This window comes from Pagrus pagrus, assembly GCF_965226575.1.
Source record: "Pagrus pagrus genome assembly, chromosome: 9".
NCBI lineage: Eukaryota > Metazoa > Chordata > Actinopteri > Spariformes > Sparidae > Pagrus > Pagrus pagrus.
The window spans coordinates 11,967,415-11,989,601 of record NC_140193.1 but is presented as its reverse complement, the minus strand read 5'-3'; the positions used below and the strand labels follow the sequence as shown (position 1 = coordinate 11,989,601).

Genomic DNA, 22,187 nt, shown 5'->3' with positions numbered 1-22,187 from the left:
CAGTGGATCATCAATGTCACACAGTCTACATGACGTTTTATTTACTTTTTTAAATGTTAAAAACTGATATGAATCGTTAATGTTGGTGCAAAATATGAGTGGCTAGGAAGTTCAATACAAACCTTTAAAAGCACAGCATAGTGATCTACAATCAATCCAGTGTTTCCTACACATAAACTTTACTTGTGTGGGCCACCCAGGTATATTTGGTAACACATTTTAGCATAGCATTGATAGCAAACTATTGATTAACCCCCCCATTGGTCAATCACACATCACGCAGAGAAAGACATGTGCTCTGGTGTTAACATCCATCCTGTAAACACACTGATTGTGATGCAAACTCTCCTATTTAATGTATCCACCTTGAATGTATTAAGGTGGATGATTGAAACAACACTATTGCCGTTTTTCCACCAGCACTTTTGGCCACACCGAGTCAAACCAAGCCGAGCCGATTTGCTTTTACATCACTAGTTTTACTGCGCTGAGTTTAGCCGAGCTTCGCCCGTGATGGATGTGCTCCAGAGCAGGGCAAAGCCAGGCGTGACGTCTCGCGACTGCAGCCAACCCCTGACAGGCGTCTTTCTCCTCCTTGCAAATCGATACTCAACTCACGTCTGTGCAGGAAACCTTCTAAGTGAAGCTGCACTTAGTCAAACCAAAAAACAGCACATGCAATGTCGACATTCTCTGGGAAACATGGCAATCAATACAAACCAAGGAAAGGAAGCAACTTGACCGGTGATAATGGATGAACACTCTTGTGATGCCTTTTTAAATTTAGCCTTTCCATAACCAGAAACATAAAAGCAGAACAATAAGAGATCTGTCTGTTCTAACCTTAGCTAATATTGTTAGCATGGCTAATCTGTTGGTTTAGTTTATTTGACATTATAAAACACAATTTTTCGACAGCAAATGTGTCTGCATCCAGGCGATATCAGAGTACCAACGAACTTAAAATATACCCCGTTTTCTGTTTACCTTTTTAAACCCCATAAATTACCATTTTAAAAACCTGCAAACAGCTCAGCCCACTAATAATTAAATTTCCCTCCAGACTTCTCTGTGTTCGTAGCACTTTGAAGCTTGTTTGTTGCATATTGTTGGCGCTAGTCCATGTTAAAATAAAAAACGAGTGGGCTGGATGCAGTTACAGACATCGGAAAATCGCTTCAAAGTTAATGAATGGAATCATTAAATTTCCTTAATGAAGCAGCCTCTGGGCCTGGTAGAGATGAGCTCTAATGGAAAATTATATTTGGAGATCCAATCAGTGACTTCTCCCCCTTCCTACCATTGCTTCCTTGTTGTCAACATGTATAGATAAGGGTCTGTCACTTATGTGTGTGCGTGTGAAGGAGAAAGATGATGAAAGACAGTATATTTAACCTTTTTTGTGTATTTTTTTACCTGATGGAGTAAGCTGCAGTCGCATGCATACAGTAGATGACACATTTTTAGGCAGATTGACATATTCAGACCGAGTTATGCTAATGCTGATGGGCCAAATGCATAAATCTGCGTGTAGGTTCCAAATATTGGTTATCAATGTCCTTGTTTTCTAATAATCGGTTTCAGTATTGGCCCTGAAAAAAAACACATCTGTCGACCCGTATTATCAAACTGGATACATGTGCAACTGTTATGGTTAACCACAGATAGATGTAGGCACGCCCAGTGTGCATAGCTGTCATTAGACCTGTCAGTGGTTCTCCAACAAGGCCAGAGCAGCTGTCATGTTTTTTATAGCACCTGTATCATTAACTCATCACGTGTACCTGTGAACCATCATCAGCAGGGATGTCAGAAAGGTAATGATGTACTTTACATTGCTCATATTTAAAACTTTAGAAGGGATGATAAAAATCATCAAACAAGCAAAACCAAGTTGCGGTATTCATATCAGTGTCTCCAAACAGTACATTTGATTGCAGTCCAGTCGTCTTGTGTTGGAGAGATTTCCTGTAGCCACTTACGTGTGATGTTTTCTTGCTAGCAGCCAAAAATATTTTAAGGAGATATTCATTCTGTGTATGTCTGGATTTTGCCCAGGTATAATGTAACAAAACATCAATAAACGTCATTGCTAAATATTCTCAGTATCTCTTAGATAATCTCTTGCCAGTCTGACAAACAGGAAAAGAACAAGCCAAGAAAACCCTTTTTGTATCATTTTCAATGTTGTACACTTCAAGTACTGCTGCAAAAAACTCCCCTGCAGCCCATTTTCATCATATACCACCAGTACAAAAGGAAACCTTGAACTGCAAACAATTATGACTCTTTCTCTTATGAATCTTTGATCCATGGAGGTTTTATAATTGTAAAACTTTCCTTGAGCCGAGAAAAGCGTTTTAAAAACCTGGCAACGCAATTTTCATTGGATGGAATGGGCACAGTGTTTGTGTTTGTTTTCTAGTACTTCTTATAAATCTATGCACACAACTATCTGCAACCCATTGCTCTGGTGGTGCCACACAGCTAATAAGCTATGATAGCTTCTTCCATTTTGGATTTTCTGGCTCTCCATCCAGATGATAGTACTATCTGAAATGTTGAGGGAATCCACTTAATTCACCACCACCCCCTCCAGTCATCCTTAGTCAAGTAGGAAGAGTTTTGTATTTACAGTATGCTTTTTTTATGGGCACTGTCAGACAGTTTTATTGTTTGAGTTCATGGGCAAACAACCTAAACAATGTTATTTATTCGATTCCAACTATCACTTTATTTTTCCATTTCAACCTCATCATATCACATGCAGCTGGCTCAAGAAAACCATGTCTACATCTGGTCTGAAGTATGTGTGAGGTGTGCTTGAAAAAAGAAAACCTGTTTAAGTGAGGGAAATGGCTTAATGCGTGGTAAAGCACATGGCCCCATGTCTTTCTAAAGATCTTTTTGAACTGACTCCTGAGAGCTCAAACCACCTCAAACTTACAGAACCGTATTTGGCATTGCAGCCAGGAGGTCACCAGGCTTCAGTCAGATCTGAGTCAAGATCAGAGGCAAGAGGATGTTGTTTTGGGAAAGCAATGAACCCTTCCAAAAAAAGTCTTATTGGAGAGTGATCTCAGAGCAGAGAGAAGCAGGGTCACATGGGTAGCCTGAGGCACAGGAACAGAAGCTGCTTATACAATGGGTCGGACCATGTGTTTGTAAGAAATACATTCTTTTTTCGGACACTTAATGACCCTTAAAGCTACTAAACCTTAAAAAGAAAAATCTGTTAAGCTGTAATGGTTTTACAATACAGAAGAGGAGCATTCATGTTGCATACTGATAAAGGTCTATGACTGATATATTTGTATTCATTGCTCTCACTTCAGTACAGTTTGTGTAGGCTTGCTGTATTTGTGGATGATGTATAAGGTGAAGCACAGATGACAAGAGATAGTTCATCCAGAGACGCTGATGGTAGATGGAGGCCTGGTGGGTGGCGAGCTGTTTGTTGTGTTTAACATTAGGAAGGTCAGAGCTTTGAGGAAAGGGCCTCGGAGCAGATGGAGAGAGAGAAAAGAGCGTGGGGGGGTGGACGAGTGACCTCCTCACCCTCGCATCCGTCTCTCTCTTCATCTACCTTCGCCATTTTTCAAATTTAATATCTTTAAATGTATTTACATGTCTTAAATACAGTTAAGACAAGTCTAACTATTTATGTTTTACTGATTTTCCTACTATTATACTGCCTATTAATAGATTCCAACAAAACTCAGGAATAAGATTATCATATCTTGGATTAAATGTTGTAGTTTTATCTTGATCTCAATGTATAAATATTGCAAACTTTAATCAGCTGCTTGGTTTTGGTGTTAACATTGTAAATGTGCAGTCAATTTCCAGAGTTTGCAGAGAAAATTTGCGGCATTACCATGAAATCACCGGGGTACCATCACAAATTTTGGGCTCACTGCAGCATCTTCTGTTCTGTTTTATACAGTCATGTCATAATGGTGTACAAACATAAGGAAATAGGCCTCCATGACGCAAAAACATAATTTATGCTCATATCATTGTTGCCCAAAAGAAAACAAGCAGAGTTAACGTTTTGGATTGAAAAGTGGATTTATATTCACTCCTGTTTATCAACCTGACTGCAGCAGCGATCTGCGGAGGTGACCTCAGTTGTCGGGTGTTTATGTACTGTGATACTGACTGCTGCCTGAAACTGAGGGGAAAGGTACTGAACATCATGCATGTAACATAACAGAGAGGAGAGGAGGAAGGGAAGACAAAGAACCAGAGTATCTGGTGAGTGCTGAGTTTAGCTGATCCGTTGACCTGAATTCAAACACACAAACACACACTGTTGATGCATGCTTTTGCTCGCTAGCTTATAGCAAATGGCTAACAGTAAAGTTGTTAAACACTTTACTTTTAAAGTAGTGGGTCTTTAAGGTGAAATAAAGCTTTTTTTTAATAAATGTCCAATTAAAGTGCAAACGAAAGAAAAACAAAAACAACAAAGAGGATGGCAAAATAATCAACACAGAAAACAGAGCATCTTGAATCGAGTAGACACTTTGTTGGAACAGAAGAAAACAAGGATAAACATAGTGACACGAGATGTCTTATGGTGCACTTTGGATAGATCCTCATGTTCTTGATGAACCTACTGCTCTCAGAGGTAGAAATCCAGCGTTTGATGTAGTGCAGACATCGCTGAACAGTTGCCTTATTCTTACCGTGGATAATTACCCAGTAAACTCCAGAGTCAGTATATAGTTGCATGTGTCTGCACTGGTTTGCTGCTGTTTTGACATGATTTGTGTTATATTCAGACCTCTATAATTTAGAGTTTGACATGATTGGCAGGCAGAGAGCAAGTGTGTGTGTGTGTGTGTCTGAGTGATTACAGTAAACCAAGAGTGAACTGCATATAGGCTGTTACTTCTCTGCCACAGTGTTGTTCAGAATTAAAGGACATCATGCCACATATATCCAAACATCTTTTGGTGCGGAGCTTCACAACTAGCAGCTGGTGCTCAACACCATCAGGTCAAAATGTTCACATTTGCTCAAGAAATGCTTGAAAGGTGTTAATGAAGGATGTCAGTCTGGACCAGGACCTGCAGCTGTTAGTGCGAGTCTTTTCCTCATAACTGGGCCTCCAAATAGTTTTACCTAAGCTTTCATGTTGAAACACCTACAGCAGCTGATTTTTAAAAGAAGCTGTTCAACATTTCAGTAAATTGGAAAGCAATTGTGCATTTAGCACTGCTTTACTATTCTGAGAAACATGCTTATTCGCTTGTATGCACAATGTCTCAGCTGGTTGCCTGGCAACCTCATGGTGACAATAGGATTGTGGATTGGTGCATAACCCCCCATGTAACCATTTTTACTCTTATTCTTTTGTACAGATTAAACAAGCAAGATATGAATTGTTAATCAGTGAGGTGAAGAGCTGCTGTTTGGAGGATTATTTTTACACTTTGGACAAAACCAGACTAGCTGTTTCCCCTGTGTTCAGTCAAGTTAAAGGACAGACGTGAGCATGGTATCAATCTTCTCAACTCAAGAATGTGAATAATTGTATTTCCCAAATTTGAAAACTATCCCTTTAATTCAAACAAGGAATTTCACCCTGTGGAGTCGTACATGTGTTCATACTTTAAGAGAAAAATGGTGGATTTGAAATTCTCTTAAATCACTCAAGAATGATTGAAAGAGTAGGATTGTTTTTTGTCTGTAGCATCTCACATATCCATATATGAAAGCAGGAATAGCTGCTCAACAGAGTAGAAATCGGCCATGTGGCTTCATCGATAAAGTTTTTGTGATCTGATGTTACATTTCAGCCTCCGCTTTTCATCACCCGGTAGAGAAGTGATCGTCAACTGGCGACCCACGGGCCACAATCTGGTCCACCAAAGCTTCCCATCTGTCCTGCAGAATTATAATAAATTTTGAAAATGGGTGCATGTAGCACACCGACCTGAGAGTGATTGTGGATTAGCTTGCCATCCACTTTGCAATGAGCCAAAGAGTCTACATTTCCTACTTCACATGTTCAACAGAATCAGATTATTCTCCAACCCCATCATCTCTACTCCGTGGACCCACCGTCAAACCGCTCCAAGGCATCATATTGACTGCTACATTCAGTCTCAACATGAGTATTATTGTTTGTTTCCTTGGATCTGAAAGAGGTTTTTATGTTCAGATGAGGATTGGTAATTAGTAGGTTTTGTAGTTAGCACTGACTTTTTCTAGAAATCTGTTCCCACTGATATGGGCTAATAAGAATAACATTGATGTTGTGAAAGTGAAAATATGCAGCCTAAATATTTTTTTTGACAGTCCGACCATCACAGTGTCTACTTGGAGTCCGGCCCTTGGATAAATGTAGTTTCTGACCCCTGCAGTGGAGAGTAATAAGGTCTTCTACAGCTCAGAGTGATGGGCGCGTAGGAGAATTAGGATACTGAATGTCTGCTGAAGGTGTGGACCCAAACATTGATCTCGCACTTAGGAGTTTTTATAGTGAAGCCAACATGCAGGAGTCTACTATTTATCTCAAGTGTTCCTCCCACACACAGAAGCCTTGAGCTACACATGCCGTAGTCAATCAACATCCCATGCTGCTCCTCTCTTCCTCTATCATCTGTATGTGTCTTTCCATGTTCAGGGAGAGATTTTTTTTTCCGTCTGAATCCTTGAGAGAGCAGCTTATTTCTGTATGGCCTTGACCCCGTTTGACCATGACTTCTGCACGACAGCGATGTTGGTGCTGGATAGTCGGTAGTCTTGTGCATGCATGTACACATGTTTCTTGTGTGTGGGTGTGTTTTTAGACGTGTTGCTGGCAAGTGCTCCGGCACTCAACAGCCAATAATTGCACATAATTGCATCCATTTGTTGGAAAGGCAAAGATGAACATTAGTGAGATCTGTGACACGTACTGCAAGGCGTTTGTTGGCTCAAGATTAAAGACGGACTCTAGATGGGATGGTGCGTGACACGTGATGTCAGGTGGCATGTGATGGTTACTATGGTGACTGTGGAAGTTGCACCTGCATTTGTTCAGCTTTGGCTAACACGGCATACACCAAGGCTGTTGAAGATCTGTTAAAGATGAAGCTGGTGACGTTTTATAGCAGAAGAAAAAGCCACTTTTAAGATTTACCGTATTTTCATTTTTGGGTCAAAATCATTTTCACTGCCGTGCTCGGGGCAATTTTACTGTAGCATCAAAATCGCTATTTTTAAAACACTAAGAAGACTCGACATGACATGAAACTTTGCTCGCAGTATCACCAGGGTCTCTACACATGAACACGAGCATTGAGAACATTGTTTGTGTACGCAGAGTTTACTAAAAGAAGGTTTTTGAACAACTCACGTTAGCAGTAGCTTGTTCCACTCGCCGCCGTCCTGCCAGTCGAGAAGTGTTTAATGTTTGATTTTAAAAAAATGCAGATTTAATGTATCATCCTTGCCTGCTATAAACATAACGTGGATTAATCCGCAGTTGAAAATAGTCCCAAACATGTAGCCAATTAACTTCAGTTGGAATAATGTTGAGTCTCGACTATTAGGGATGTCAACAGTTGACCGCCGCCAAAATACACCTGATTTAAAAAAAAAAAAAAAAATCAAGATCCATGCATTGGATACAAATGTCAAAATCTCACAATGTTAAAGAAAGTGAAAATAAATTCCTCCCTTCATCTGGATGGCACCAAAAATGAATGGGGTCTATTTTCTGGCTGAGACCCGTCCTCCGTTCAGTAGTGTTTGTGTAATCCTGCTGACAAACCAGCCAATCAACAATTGGACACACGTGAACACATAACCTCCTCAGCAGAGGTAAAAATGCTTTGCTCTTGAAAAGGGCTCGTGTGCGTGCAGCATCTGATCAGTGAAACAGCTTTAGCTTTATTTGTGGTTTAATCTGTTCACAGTCTGAAAAACATGTTTGTGTACATGTGCAGTTGCTTTTAAGAGAGAGACAAATATTTTTTACTTTCTGAGTTGTCTCGTATAGAAGACTTTAAATAAAAACATGAGCAGTGGGATTATGCACGTGTTTTAATCTGGACAGCGCATCACATAATCTGTAGAAACAGATCAGGGGACTGAAGACACCACAGAGCAGCTGATGCCGACTGACAGGTGATCCTGCTGTGTCAGCGTCATCAGAAACTGACGTCGCTCCGGATGACGTGTGAGAGGGAGAGACGTGTTTTCTTGTATCCTTTCTTCACATTTCTCCCCCACAGTTGAAGTGGGAGAGACAAAAAGGGAAAGACGTTTGTGACGGAAGTGTGAGGACGAGGGAGAGAATTTGGCATCTGTACCGAGAGGATTTACTAACTCTGATCCTGCAGGATTTCACACCTGAGGATCCTCAACTGTTTATGGAAATTGTAAGAGAAACGTAAAAATACGTTTGACAGCCTCTCTCCCTCCTCCACATGTCATCTGGGCCCGTCAGTCTGTTCAGTATCTATCCATCGCAGTCTGTTGACATCTCCAGCTCTCTGTAGACATTCTCTCTCTGTTTGCCCTTTGAGTGTCTCTCTCTGCTGCTTCTGCTAACCAATGGGTGGGAAATGTAGCGGCTTGTCAGACCTTTTCATGTGCCCAGATACAAACAATACCAAATCATGCAACAATGCACAATAGACTGAGCTCCTGCCAAAATAACGCCAACGCTCACCAACTGGATGCCACCATTTCCTGTGCCGTCGATTCAAGATTTGAAAAGAGAAAAGCACACAATGAAAGCGGCTTCCACTACTGATTGGAGAGCAGTAGAATAGGCATCAAATGGTTTTTGGAGAAAGGTTGTGTGTTGGACAGATGAATAATTGGCTGAAGCCCCTTGTAAGGGAACAGCTTGAAAAATAAATGCAACAATTAGAAATCAGAAATAGCTGAAAATGTCACGGTGAGAGGAGAGTTGTGAATGGTTTATGGAAGGCTGACTGGCAGGGGTGGAGGAAGTATTCAGATCCGTTACTCAAAGAAAAATACCAGTACCACCGTATTAAAATATTTAGTTAAAGGTCCTGTATATAAAAATCATACTTGAGTACAATTTTAGACGTATCATCAGCTAACTGTGCTTAAGGTATCAGATGTAAAGCACTCAGTCTGCAGAGAAATGATATGACTGTAACATGAACTGTTAATACTGCTGCATCAGTGTGCAAGTAGCACTTTACTATTGGCACTAGTCCAGGCACTAACTTTATACACAATAAGTTGAGTCCAGTTGTTCTCCACTGAGGGGTAGAGCTCCTCCAAAGGTCTCAAGGTAATCTGGATTTCTGTCAAAAAAACTAAATTCTGCCACTTTTTTAAATATTGGATAAGTTGACCTCTTTTAAGGACTAAAATTTAAAACATCTGAGAAGTTTAGAGGGGAAATGTTTTTATGGTTGAACAACTAACAACTCTAACAAGTGCAAGCGGGGTGATAAATGGTTTTATGGTTAGATAAAAGTAATGGGTAACACCGTCCGGCTTCTTCTATTCTTCCATGCGGTGTTTCATTAAGCGGTGAACCTCGCCCATCCTTGCTTTTGAATGACTGAGCCTTTCGATGATGCCCCTCTTATACCCAATCACGATACAGTCACCTGTTACCTGTGGATCGTTCCCAACAGGTGTTTTTGGAGCAGCTTCCTGGTCTTTTGTTGCTGCTGTCCCAACTTGTTTGAATCATGTTGCTTGCATCAAATTCATCTGGATGTCACTGGAAGAGCAGGGTGTCTGTTGGTGTTGATGGCAAAAGTTATTTAAATAAATATTCTTTCTATTCTAAATATTTCTATTCTATTCTTTCTTTCTGTCTTTTTGTCTTGTTTTTCCGTGTGTTCCCGTGCATGTGTCTGAATCATGATTGAGCGGCTGAGTCACTGTCTTTGTTGTAGATGAAATCAGTCTGGAGGGGATGGTGGTGCACAGAGCTGAATGCAGACCGGTCGTCAATGACAACTACATGAAGCTGAAGAAGTGAGTGAACTTTCGTTGAGCTCAGAAACCTTGAATATACAATGTCATTGGGTCTCATTGTTGGGTTGCTTAAGACATGTCAAACAAAGATACAAACACTTGGACTTATTTAGAAAATACAGTGTAGGATTGAAGAGTTTACTTATTTTGTAACAGCTGTATGCTACTAACCTTGCATGGATGTTATGTTGTGGGATGTGCCTGAAGTTATACAACTGTTTGCCGTTTTTAGATATTGGCTACCTCTTAACCTCTTAAGTTGCATAAAGGTGTACAGGACGCTGCTGGGAAGTAGCAGGAACCACCGATTCCAGCATTTAGGCAGTCTTGGAGGCTAGGGATCGACCGATGTGGCTTTTCGGGGCCGATACCGATGATTAGAAATCAAGGAGACTGAAAACCGATATTCATTTTCAGTAAAATTAAACTGTCAAAGTGTCAATTTTGAGGAACTTCACTTGAGTATTTCCATTTTCTGTTACTTTGTAGTTCCTCTCAACTACATTTGATACATTTAGTTCCTCGTTACTTTGCAGTTTCAGATTATTCGGTGTTTATAGGCTATCAAATGTGACGTGTTAACAATCAGATACTGTTGTGGGCAGGACAGTGTGTGAGAGGATGTTGCCAATGCCCTGATGATCGGCCAGGGCTGATAATCGGTCCAACCCTATTGGAGGCATTTCTATTACTGGTACTGGCACAACCCTAAAAAAACAAACCAACAAAAAAAAACCCCCTGCAAACTGGATAACAACATAATAAGCATACAACATATTTTCCATTCAATTTCCACCCCCTCAAAAAAATCTACACACAAATGCATCAAACACTCAACCTGCTGTTGAATTAGTTTTTTTTTTAACCTTGGAAAACACGAACTCTGTTCAAGTGTTGTGAATTAATTCACGAGCACCGCGTATTAAAACAGCGGCAGAGACGTTGCGACGTGTTGACAGGGCCATCGCTGCAACTGTTAATTTGCGTACACTAAACACTCGAGTCCACTCTGCCTTCTCAAATGGTCTCTGTCTCCTCTTCATTGTAATCCGTTATTCCAGCTAGTTAGTGGATGGTATTGCTATAGCAACTGCATCACTGTGGCAGATGCACTGCTACAATATAACCCAAGGCAAACATGCCACAACACAGTTTGCTTTAGCGCGTGAGGCCGTTTCTGTGTCAGCCATCAAATCGGTAAAACACAAACAGGAACATCACCGTATCGCCGTAATGACTGACATGAAGGACACTCTTCTGTCGCCGTCGTCATCATCATCTTTTTCAGATTTCTGGTTGATCGTCTTGGCTGAGATTCTCCGTGGACGTTACAGGGTGGTGCTGCGGAGTACATACTGAACTCAGTCCAATTGTATTAGAAAGGCTTCGCTCGTTCACTCCAGTTTTATAATCGCCCATTTGGATGGCAGCTGACAAATGTCTCTCCATCATGGCAGGCTACAGGATGTGTAGGACATTATGTTGTCACGGAGGCGTGTGTCTGTGTGTGGACACAACTCAACAGTTTTGGTAGAAGCTTCACCACAGGGTCCTTTTGTGTGGATAAAGTGATTATATGTAGCACTCTGACACATGACAGATTTTTAAAAAGCCCATCTTTAAATATAATTCAAATCATGTATTTTATTTAGAGAGAGTTTGTGTGTGTTTTTCTTCATTAAGTCTCGCTATTCATTCTGTTTTGTATTAATTTGTGATGCAATCAGTTGTGTTTTGTGTTTGTTAACATGGAGGATGAAATGTGACTCATCAACAAAGAAATGTAAAAAGAAAAGTATGCAGAGAGAAATGGCGTTCAATGCATCTGCAAGCTTTACTCGTTTCATCATTAGAATATATCATGCTAATTATGGCAGCGCTTAATATCTGCTGTTTCTGTGGCCGTCGGTCTGACTAAACGTGTCAAGAATGAATGATGAGCAACAAGAAATAAATGGAAAGCAGAATAAATATGTTGGGACGGGGCAGCTGCCATTACTTGTTTGGTTCGTTTAACTTTAGGTGCTGACAGTTGTCTCCACGCCAACAGGCACGTCTGTCAGCAGGCATCAAGTTAGATCAGAAAACACAAAGCAAACTTTCTGTCTTTGTGTGTGCGTGTGCGTGTGTGTGTGTGTGTGTGTGTGTGTGTGTGTGTGTGTGTGTGTGCGTGTGCGTGCGTGTGTGTGTGTGTGTGTGTGTCAGGCTGCAGATTAAAGAGTCCACCAAGTCTCCACGTTTGTCACAGCAGCTGGAGAGACCCGTCACCACCGTCTTCAAGCCTGTGGCCAGCCACGAATTCATTGTGAGGACTTACAAAACAAAAAGGCTGTGTGTGTGTGTGTGTGCACGTGCGTGCGTGTGCATTTTATTTAAAAACACAGTGTGACCCGTCTTGTGACAGAAAGATTTCAAGTTGAGGTGAAGCTGAGGTAAAGGCAGCGTTGACCTGCTGCAAATTTTGCCAATAGACAGCAGAGGTGTGGACTTGAGTCACTGTTTTTGTGACATTTGACTTGACAGAAACTAAATGGCTTGAGACTCGACTTGGACCTGGACGTCAAAGACTCATGACATGACTTAAGACGTGGTGACACAATGACTTTTTAGGCTCTGCACTGGCAACAGACGTGGCCGGAAAGCATTATGTTTTTGGGTTGTCCGTACGTCAGTCCCGTTCCTGTGAAAGCAAAATCTCAAGAACGCATTGAAGGAATTTCTTCAAATTGGGTCCAAGTTTGCAACATAAATCAACGATGACCTGATCAGATTTTGGTGGTCAGAGGTCACTGTGACCTCACAAAACACATTTTTGGCCATTACTCAGCAATTGATATGATAATTACAGCAACAGTTTACAAAGAGGTCTCATAGAATAAAATTAGGTGATGACATTTAATATCCATAAAATCATAATATTCTACAACAGCATAGCTCAGGAACAGCAACTTGACTGGTGCCTGGAGGCTCAGCAGAACCGGGAGGCAGTAATTCTAGTTTCACTGAATATCAATAATAATAATACAAATTCAATTCAGTGTGTTGTGACTTAAGACTTGCCTCCACTAAGGACTTGAACTTGAAATAAACTGTGACTTGAACTTGAAATACCCAGAAAATTGACTTTGGACTTGCTTGAGACTTGAATCGAAATAAAGATACACTAGATATTATAAGAAATGAGCAGAGGGGTCATTACTTTAGTAATTAGTGTTAGTATTAATATTGGTAGTGGTAGTTGTAGTAGTAGTAGTTGTAGTAATATTCCTTTTGTTTCTCAGGTGCTGCATGAGAAGAAGAAGAAGGCCGAGGGGAAGATGGTGAGGGCTGAACGGCATGTCGTGTTGGACATGCTCTTCTCTGCCTTCGAGAAGCACCAGTATTACAACATTAAAGACTTGGTGGACATTACCAAACAACCTGTGGTGAGCAGCATGCACACACACACACACACACACACACACGCACATGCACGTAAAACAAACACGTAACAATATAGCTGGAAAACCAAAAAAAAAACAATACACCTGCCCACCATCCACCTTTCTTTGTTAAATTTGAACAAATCGCCCACGGCATGACGTTCATGCCTGTTCACACTATCTTTCGTGGCGGAAATTTGGGGCCTGCACACACACACACACACACACTCACACAGACACACACAAACATGGGATGAATCGATACAGTGCAGCGGATTCGCTCCAGCTCGCAGAGAACAGCAATGTGTAGGTGCTGATGAGACCTTGAGGTCCTTCTCTCCCTCTGATTGCATCTGATTGCATAACCATCGGCTGAGTAGGAGTCAAACGCCGCAATACACTCCACACCATCATTTCTCTCCTAAAGCACTTGGCTAACACTCAAATTAACTGAACTAAAGTAACCGAAATGCCCATTATGAAAAGTCTTGAAACACATCGCTGTTATTCATCTGGTGGAGTGGGCACGTCTGCACAAGCTCAACAGAGACACCCAGTGGTGGTTTAGCAGTATGTTCCCACTCATACTGAGGGTCACAGCCCCTGCTCAGAGTCAGAAATCAGGTCCAACATACTGTCTAACTTGCTGAATTAAATGTATTTGCCACATTTCAATACTAGACATTCATCGAGCAATGATTATTATTTTTTTATGCATCCCTCCCCTGTGCACCTGGCCTTTCCGTTTAGATAATAATTAAATAAAAAACATACAACACATCGGTCTAAATCCAGTCATTTGGCACAATCTGTTCATTCCAACCTGTTTCTTCAGACCTACCTGAAAGAAATCATGAAGGAAATTGGCACGTACAACAACAAGGGAACTCACAAAAGCACCTGGGAACTGAAGCCAGAGTACCGACACTACCGGTCTGCTGAGGAAGAGGAGGAGATGGAGACTGCGTAGCTCCAGCAGGTTCCCCCAACCAGGGCTGTGATGTTAGTCTTTCACACAGGAAGAGCAGAGCTATGATATTTATTGTCTTCCTGTGTATAAATGTCACCACGGAAATGCAATGTTTGTCACACATGCAGGTAGTGTGTGATGTTTTTGAGTTTGTCAATTTTTGAGTTAATGTTGTCAGATGGTCACACCTTCACAGCTATTTCCTGGTTGGTGGAAGGAAGTCAGAGATGTAAGAGCAGAAAGGTGAATGTTTTTGTGTGTCTGTCAAGTCGATTGTTTGGCATAATTCATATTCATACATTTGTTTCTCTGTATATTCTTTAACCAAACTTTACTTTCAACTTTATGTTTCGACACACAAGACATGAAGCTCTCCTGCCGGATAAATGAACTCGAGCAAGACGGTCTTCTTCATATTGATGCCGATGAATTAGTTTTCCTTGTGTTCTCTGTCAAAAGTCTGTCCATGTTGAACTTCCTCACTGAATAAATCTTGTGAACCTTGACAGCCACCCTGGCATCAGAGCCCTTTTGTTGCATCCTTCCCCGAACTGTAAAATTTCAGTCGGATAATCCTTTTCCACAGCAGATGTGTCTGTGTGTATGTGAACCCATAGTAAAGGTGAGAAAAGTTGATCTGTGTTTCCTAAAAAGCCCAAGATGACCAAAAGAAATACAGTTTACCCCCATAAAGGAGTAAAGAAACCAAGTAGCTGAAATCTTCTTTTTTTTTTACATGTTCCCCTTAAAAAAAAAATGAATCAATAATTAAAATAGTCGGAAATTAATTTTATAGTTGACAACTCATTGAGTTAATCGTTGCAGCTTTATGTATGTGCCAGTTTGGGATCCTCTGATTTACACAAGTCTTCAAAAATGTATTGTAGTCAGGAAGAGTATCTGCAGTTTAATCAGCCGAAAGCTACTTAACGGTGATACAGTGGTGTTACAGCAGCTGTAGCTAATAACTAAAACATGTCCAATTTCATCCAGGCTTACTGAAGTATGAATGAATGTCCATGTGGACCATGACATCATAAGTTAACACTATAGAGTGGTGTAGTGATGACGTATATTTGTAGGCTAACCTGGAAGTTAGCATCTCTCCGGTTCCCTCGACAAAAAACAAAAGCAACTGCTGTTTTAAAGACGTGAGCACGTTATAATTGTCAGACATTTAATGATGTATAACAAAACCTGAATATCTTAATCCTACGGTAACCACAGACCTTAATTCAGACATTTAACCAAAAACCAATTAAAAAAACTCATCGACTTTAAGAAGTGACCTGGATGTGTAATAATGCTGATTTCTGGCTTTTAGGACTAAAAACTACACCACTCTTATTAATGATCAGACTTGAATTTCCTTAATGGATTTTAAAGTGCTTGACTCTTACTATGTTACATAACATTTTTAAATGGCCTGTATTTAGTAATTTGTAACCGAATGCCGACAAAATCCTGGTTTAAGCAACTGAAGATGAAAATATGGATCAGACAGATGATAGTTTAGTTTTGAACGTGTGATCAAAAGTCAGTCCAACTCAGTGAAAGTGATTTTGGTCATGTGCAGTAAAAGACTGTTCAAACTGACTTTACATTTTCAACCTGTTTAACGTTTAAAAATCAGCACTTAAAGGGCAATTCCACCACCTTTGCAAAAAAAGGAAAAATGTATGGACTAATAAAAAAGTGTCTTGTTTTATTGTATGCATTTTTGATCATTTGTCCAAGATGAATCCAGGAGTGCAATGCTCGACCATTAGACTGCTGCCAAGATTTCTTGCCTACATTTCCCACAATGCACCATCAGTAAAAGCAATGTGATTAAAATGCAGCTTCCTCTGGAGCCACAAAAGGCTTTATTCTACTTTTTCCACGTGTAGGAGTACTCCCCAAAACCTGTGAACACACTGTTAAGGTGTGATATTGGTGGAATTACCCTTTAAATACCAGATTTCAACAAGTCAAAGAAATGCAGCAACAAGTCTGCAACAGCACGTTAATGAAGGACTGCGCTTCATGATTGAAGTCAGTTCACCTCCCTGTGTGGCAATATGCATAATGGCAGAGGCCGACCAAAAAGTGACATTACAAAGTGTGGACATGCTCAACATCCAATAAACATACAGCACATGTGGTGGTACTAGATTTTATTCTGAAATCAAACCATAAGTCTTTTCATTGCAGATGGAATCTCATTGAACCATAAACACAAAGAGGTCTGAAGAGGTCAACGTGTATGGATCATTGCTAAAACTGTTCGCAGACAGAAGAAAAACCATGTCTCAGTCAGAGCTTCACTCGCTGTCCTGCCTTTTAATTTGCAATCACAAAAACGAGGCCAATCCTGGGGGGGAAAACAATCAAACACCGCAAAAGCCAAAAAGAAAAAAAGTTAAAAACTGTATTCAGTGACCAATCATGTTTGATTCACCCAGCCTCGGGAGTGGTGCTGTGGGGCCGTAATGTGATAAGAAATTGTACAAGAATGTTTCCGTTCAGGCATGATGCAAAATAATGCTCCCTCAGTCTGCTCTTGGGGCCATTTGGGAAGCAGCAGCCAAATGAAAAGCAGATGTAGTTTCCAGGTTGTTACTGCAAGAAAGAATAAAACGCATTAAAATACATTTTTTCAGTTTCAACCTCCTGTGCACTCCACATTTCTCTCAAGAGCTTGGTTTTTAAGTGAGGAGTGTTCATATTTTATACACTCTTAACGTTGGCGGTCATTATTTGAACACTGCTGTATGGTTTGAGGCAGGACGGTCGAGGAAGGGGTCAGATTAAATTGACGCTTTCAGTCTCCTCTTCGGCTGCTGAGCCAACATTGAAGTGCACAGACTGGACAAGCTGCTGCTCAGTCCTGCACGTCTTAAACTGGAGTTTATTAAGGTGATGTATGTAGTTTCCACATCGCAACTTAAAAGCACATTAACACACCAAAGTAGGAAGATCCACTTCCCAACTTGTGCACATCAACAGTTCTTCACCAGCTAGGGTTGGGGGCGTAGGAGGGGAGACTACTGAATTGCATTCTGGGAAGTGTAGTATCCAGTGTTTTTGTTGATTTTTCTGCCATTTATGCTGCTTTAATCTTTACTTGTTTTTTGAAAGATTGTTGGATTTAGGCATGAACGGCCATGACTGGATTCTGTGCTGGTCAGAAATACACATGACGTCATTTACGGGCTTTCCCACGCCTTTCTCTTCTCCATTGTCTGTTTTACCATGCGAGGCCACAGACACGGAGCAGAGACGGACGTTTACTTGAGTTGACGAGACAAGGCGGGCTTGTAGATCAATCTGCTGCAAAATGTTAACTAAAGCTGCCCTTTTTCCTTTTAATATTAACGTGTGCTTTCCCTACAGTGACATGTCAAAAAAGTCTACAGCTGCATCACACACACAAATCTTGCTTCATGGCACCGACTCAGCCGAGTACTTACACATTTCTCAACCTCCAGACCGTCTTTGTAGAAAAGCATGTATGGTGTGACGCCGTCCTCGCGGTAGTTAAGCAGTCCCACCATGCCGTCAGGGTTCATGCTCTCGCCTGTGTAAAACTGTCGGGAGACAAAGACAACATGTCAGATCACGTGTTTTTCCACAGAGACTGGTGAAGATAACTGACCATGAACTACTGGAGCCGTCGTTGGCTGGTTTACATTACAGGTTTGTACACAGCTCAACTGCCGTCAATCAGTTTGTAGTATCACCATTTGCAAATGAGGTCAAGGGAACAATCCATATGAAAGAACTGAAATGTTTATCAAGTAGACGAGTGTGTGCGTTTTGAATACTTTATTACTCAGGAGCTGTTATGAGGCGAGAAACTGTCCCCCAGCTTCTGTTTAGCTACCTGGAGATCCTTGATTTGACCGAGAACTGTCTTAAGGGCTCCTGGGGCGGCGGCCACGAATGCTGCCACTCTGTCTGGCTCGTGCTCCTCCAGGTATGCCTTCACACTGAACAAGCAAAGAGAGTGATAATGTTAAATACTCATTTCTGTGTTAGATCCGACACACCAGAGGTATTGTTTGGATATGTACCAGTCCAACTTTCTCTCCTGGTGCCCAAACTGTCAATACGCCAAGTACTAGATAAATAGCTGTGATTTATCCTCCCTCGTTTTTAAAATCTGAACATACACTGAACCTCCAGCACTGATACTCACGCCTTCATGTAGGTTTTCATGTAGGCCGTGTACCCCTTCTTGTCAAAGCTCGTCTCCTGCAGTTTGTGGTTGAGGATGATGTCAATACCAGAGATACAGTGGTCCTCGCAGCCCTCGGACGCTTCCTCTGCAGAGGCGTTGGCCCCGAGTAAAGAGTCATCGATCTTATCTGTTCTGGTCACCCTCTAGATGCATTCAAAAGTGACAGCAGAGAGGACAGACAAGTGGAGAGAACGTCAATTTATGGTGCATTACAGTGAGAATAGAAAACATGGTTGGCAGGTGAGGATCGTCACCATCTACCCATCGAACATAATTGCATAAAAAACCCACATAATTGTAAATAATTGTGAGTGGTAAAGTGCAGTTAAATTCACCTTACACTGACTAACACATAAAAGATGGCTTAACAGTTAAGAGTAAGGACACAACAGTTTTATGCTATTCACCATTCACCTATTGTTAGCTGGGCTCCAATTTATAGCTGTGTAAGCTTAAAATCACAAGCATCATTCATACTTTTCTTGCTCACTGCTGGTCACTGATTTAACAATGTCAGGCTGAAAAGGCAGAGCAGCTTATTATATTGTCAAATAGATGTGAGTGAAACATGCCCCTTTCAGTTCTGCTCACAGGTGTGAGAGTGATGGCTCGAGAATACGAAAGTTAATTTGATCATCTTACATTTTATTTCATGACTGTTGGGCTGTGTTCTGTATGATTAGACGACAGGATGCTTTAAAAGAAAAGTGTTCGACTCCAGCAGCCCTAAAAGCAACTGGTTGGCATTTGATGCCATGTTTACACCTTTGTGGGGGAGATTCATCTAACTACTTTAAAATGGGCAATTGTATCAAGCAAGTCTTTAAAGATTAAAGATATGGACAGACAAGATGACAGAGGGAATTTCAGGCACATCTTTAAAATCATATGGATTGATATGTTCCCTTTGCATTCATAATATTGGATCGTTGATCATCTGATCAAATTGATGAACGTTTAACGATTAAGCTAAAGCAAGAACAAATCAAATATCTGTGTCCAATAATTACAGTCCAAAAATATAAATGAGGGATCTTTGACCATCTTTACCATCAGATGTTTTAATGAGTTCGCACAGAAAAGACCAATATTCATATTTGTTATATTGAAAAACACAATATCTCAAGTAGGACTTTGTTTCATAAAATTTCCACTTGATCTCCAAAAACTCAGTCAACTTGTGCTTCTTTACCTTTGCGGTTTAATTTCAATTTAAGTCGAATTACATATGAAATAAGCTGCCATCTGTGATCAATGATGAAATCCAACATCTAAAGTGACTGACAGGGCCAGATAAAAACATATGACAACATCGAACCAGACCTGGTAATTATCAGTGTGTTGGTGAAAGTCAGGTTGTGCATTTACACATTTCACTAGTTTACTTTCCTCTGTGTTTGTGTAGACACATCTACCCTCCCTGGCTGCTCTGAATGGCATGTAAAGACAACGCCTTTTAAACCACCACAGGCAGAGTTGGTCATGAAAGGAGCACTGATCTCAGGACTCACATGTTGTAACAATGAACTGGGATAAATGTAACTTCGCTGAGAGTCAGTGGACTCTTGTCTCAAGACAGAAGTTAGTTTGGTGGTCTTCTGATCTCATCCCACACTTTTTTGGGGGGGGAGATTTGTCATTTTATTGCTTCATGAGCAATCATATCATCATCAGGTGATTTACACTGGTGAGTAGCTTTGCTGTGTGTCAACATTTTCCTCTGGCAAGTAATCATAAACACGTGTTAACTTCTACATCTTATGGCTTTTTCCACAATCACGTTTATCATTTAAGAGCAGAGGGTTGTGAACAAACAGCTGGTTGAACAGAGTCATGAACCTCCAGTTGTGACTTCGCATTAATTAGGCCGAACATGTGGAAAGAAACCCTCCCTAGTTGTGACCATACAATCCCACCGACTCACCCTTCCTTCAACTTCATAAAACATCCCATCGTCGGTCAATTTGACTTTGAATGTGTCCGAGAACATCTCATCTTCTGTTGGAGGAAAAAGAAAAAAGGCATCAGTTATCGGACACAAAGCAAATCTGAGGCCTACCCTGTTGTTGCGCCATAAAGTACAACTTACAAAAACACACTGGGCTAAAGGCTCGGTTTCCTCCCCAGACGTGATTCAACGTTCCCATCTTGTCTGAACCGTTTGACTACATGACATGGACGAAGCCGCGCCACATTTTTCTACGTAGCGATGCTAATGCTAATTCCAGAACATTCACGCCAGTCAGACATCCGCTATAAATACAGCTAGCAGCTACATGATGCCGACAGGCCACGTATACCGCGTTATTTTATCATGACTAACGCTACGGTTTTATCAGCCACCGCCACCTACCGTATACCTGAAGCTGAGAGCGTCTCGTTATTCGGTTAAAAGGGGGACACGGGAGTCGCTCTTTCCTACTTTTAACAACTTACCGGTGGACGAGACATGACCAAATAGAGAAGCTAACCGGCCTCGGCATCATCGGCCAATTAGCGCTCACTCCCGTTCTTTTATCACCAGGCTAGCGCTAGCTTCCGGAGTTAGCTAGCTAGCGTTAATGTAACTTTGTCCCGTTATCTCAACCATAACGGCTAAAATAAACCGCCGCGGCCGTGTGGTGACCACATGGACACGAACGAGTGCACGAAACAGAGTCACTTACGGGTGATGATGCACTTGTAGATGATCATTTTGCCGGTTGGGTGTTAGATCTTCCAGAGACAGAGCAGAGGCCTACCGCCCTAACAGCACATGAGAGGAAAAAGAGCGATACGGCCGCGAGGCACTGCATTTACGTCCTGCTGACGTCACTGTGGCTTTGATTAAATTTGCTGCCACCACTGGCGTAGTGGCCGGCAGTGGTACTGCACCTCTCAAAGTGTGGAGAGCAACTTAAAACCAGTCACAAACTTTATATTTGCACACATACTCTACCAATTCTGACTGCCTGATTTTTGACTTAGTATTTGTATTTTATCACATTGAGCGTTTCATCATATAACATGGGGTCTAAAAGTCTGAGACCGCATTGGAAAGTAAATAAAAAAGTGTCAAGAAGTCCAATTGTTCAAAGCAAACAGGGGCTTTCTCAGCGTCAAATCGTGGCTATCGAGGTGTGTAACGCTCAAAACTGGATCCTCAGAAACTGGATCAGTGGCATCCAAAGCACGATCGGGCTGACCCAAAGTGACCACGCCATCAGATGATCAAAACATCAAGCTCAGTTCTCTGAGATAATACTAAGATATTCTGAAATTCAGGTACATTTTTCAAGATTCATCTTTTAAGCTGATTTTATCATAAGTAATGAAAATGACATTCAATTAAAAACAAAATTGAGTATGTTGTCTTAGACTTCTGAACCCTACTGTATCCATATGCTTCAACTCGAGGATGCAACAACTTGGCTCCCAGTATTAGAAAGCAATACTGAAGTTATAACTTCACTTGATAATATATAATGTTCAGTTATACTTTCTTTAAAATGTATTCCCCAATATTTTCCCAACATTAAGGCACTAAATGAAAAATTACTTACAGTGGTGAACTAGCGAATCCAAGTGTTTATTTTACTTAAAAAGTAATCAAGATTAAATA

At 41.1% G+C, this 22,187-nt stretch overlaps 2 protein-coding genes across 2 annotated transcripts in view; one reads left to right on the top strand and one right to left on the bottom strand.

Annotated features, from left to right (window-relative positions):
* Nucleotides 1-14,623, top strand: part of LOC311262222 (general transcription factor IIF subunit 2-like) — a 44,591-nt gene extending 29,968 nt beyond the window's left edge. The window contains exons 5-8 of the mRNA XM_084361477.1: nt 9,891-9,972; nt 12,178-12,277; nt 13,254-13,397; nt 14,230-14,623. Coding sequence (XP_084217603.1) covers nt 9,891-9,972; nt 12,178-12,277; nt 13,254-13,397; nt 14,230-14,364 — 461 coding nt within the window. The 3' untranslated portion in view covers nt 14,365-14,623. The remainder of the gene's footprint in view (nt 1-9,890; nt 9,973-12,177; nt 12,278-13,253; nt 13,398-14,229) is intronic.
* Nucleotides 14,624-16,874: 2,251 nt separating this feature from the next.
* On the bottom strand, nt 16,875-21,411 carry tpt1 (tumor protein, translationally-controlled 1). Its single transcript, XM_084362142.1, has 6 exons — nt 21,253-21,411; nt 20,511-20,584; nt 18,545-18,729; nt 18,230-18,335; nt 17,817-17,933; nt 16,875-16,965 (listed from the first exon to the last, which is right to left on the bottom strand). Exons 1-6 carry the CDS (start codon nt 21,278-21,280, stop codon nt 16,963-16,965), a joined length of 513 nt encoding a protein of 170 aa, XP_084218268.1. The 5' UTR covers nt 21,281-21,411; the 3' UTR covers nt 16,875-16,962.
* Between the last annotated feature and the right edge of the window lie 776 nt (nt 21,412-22,187).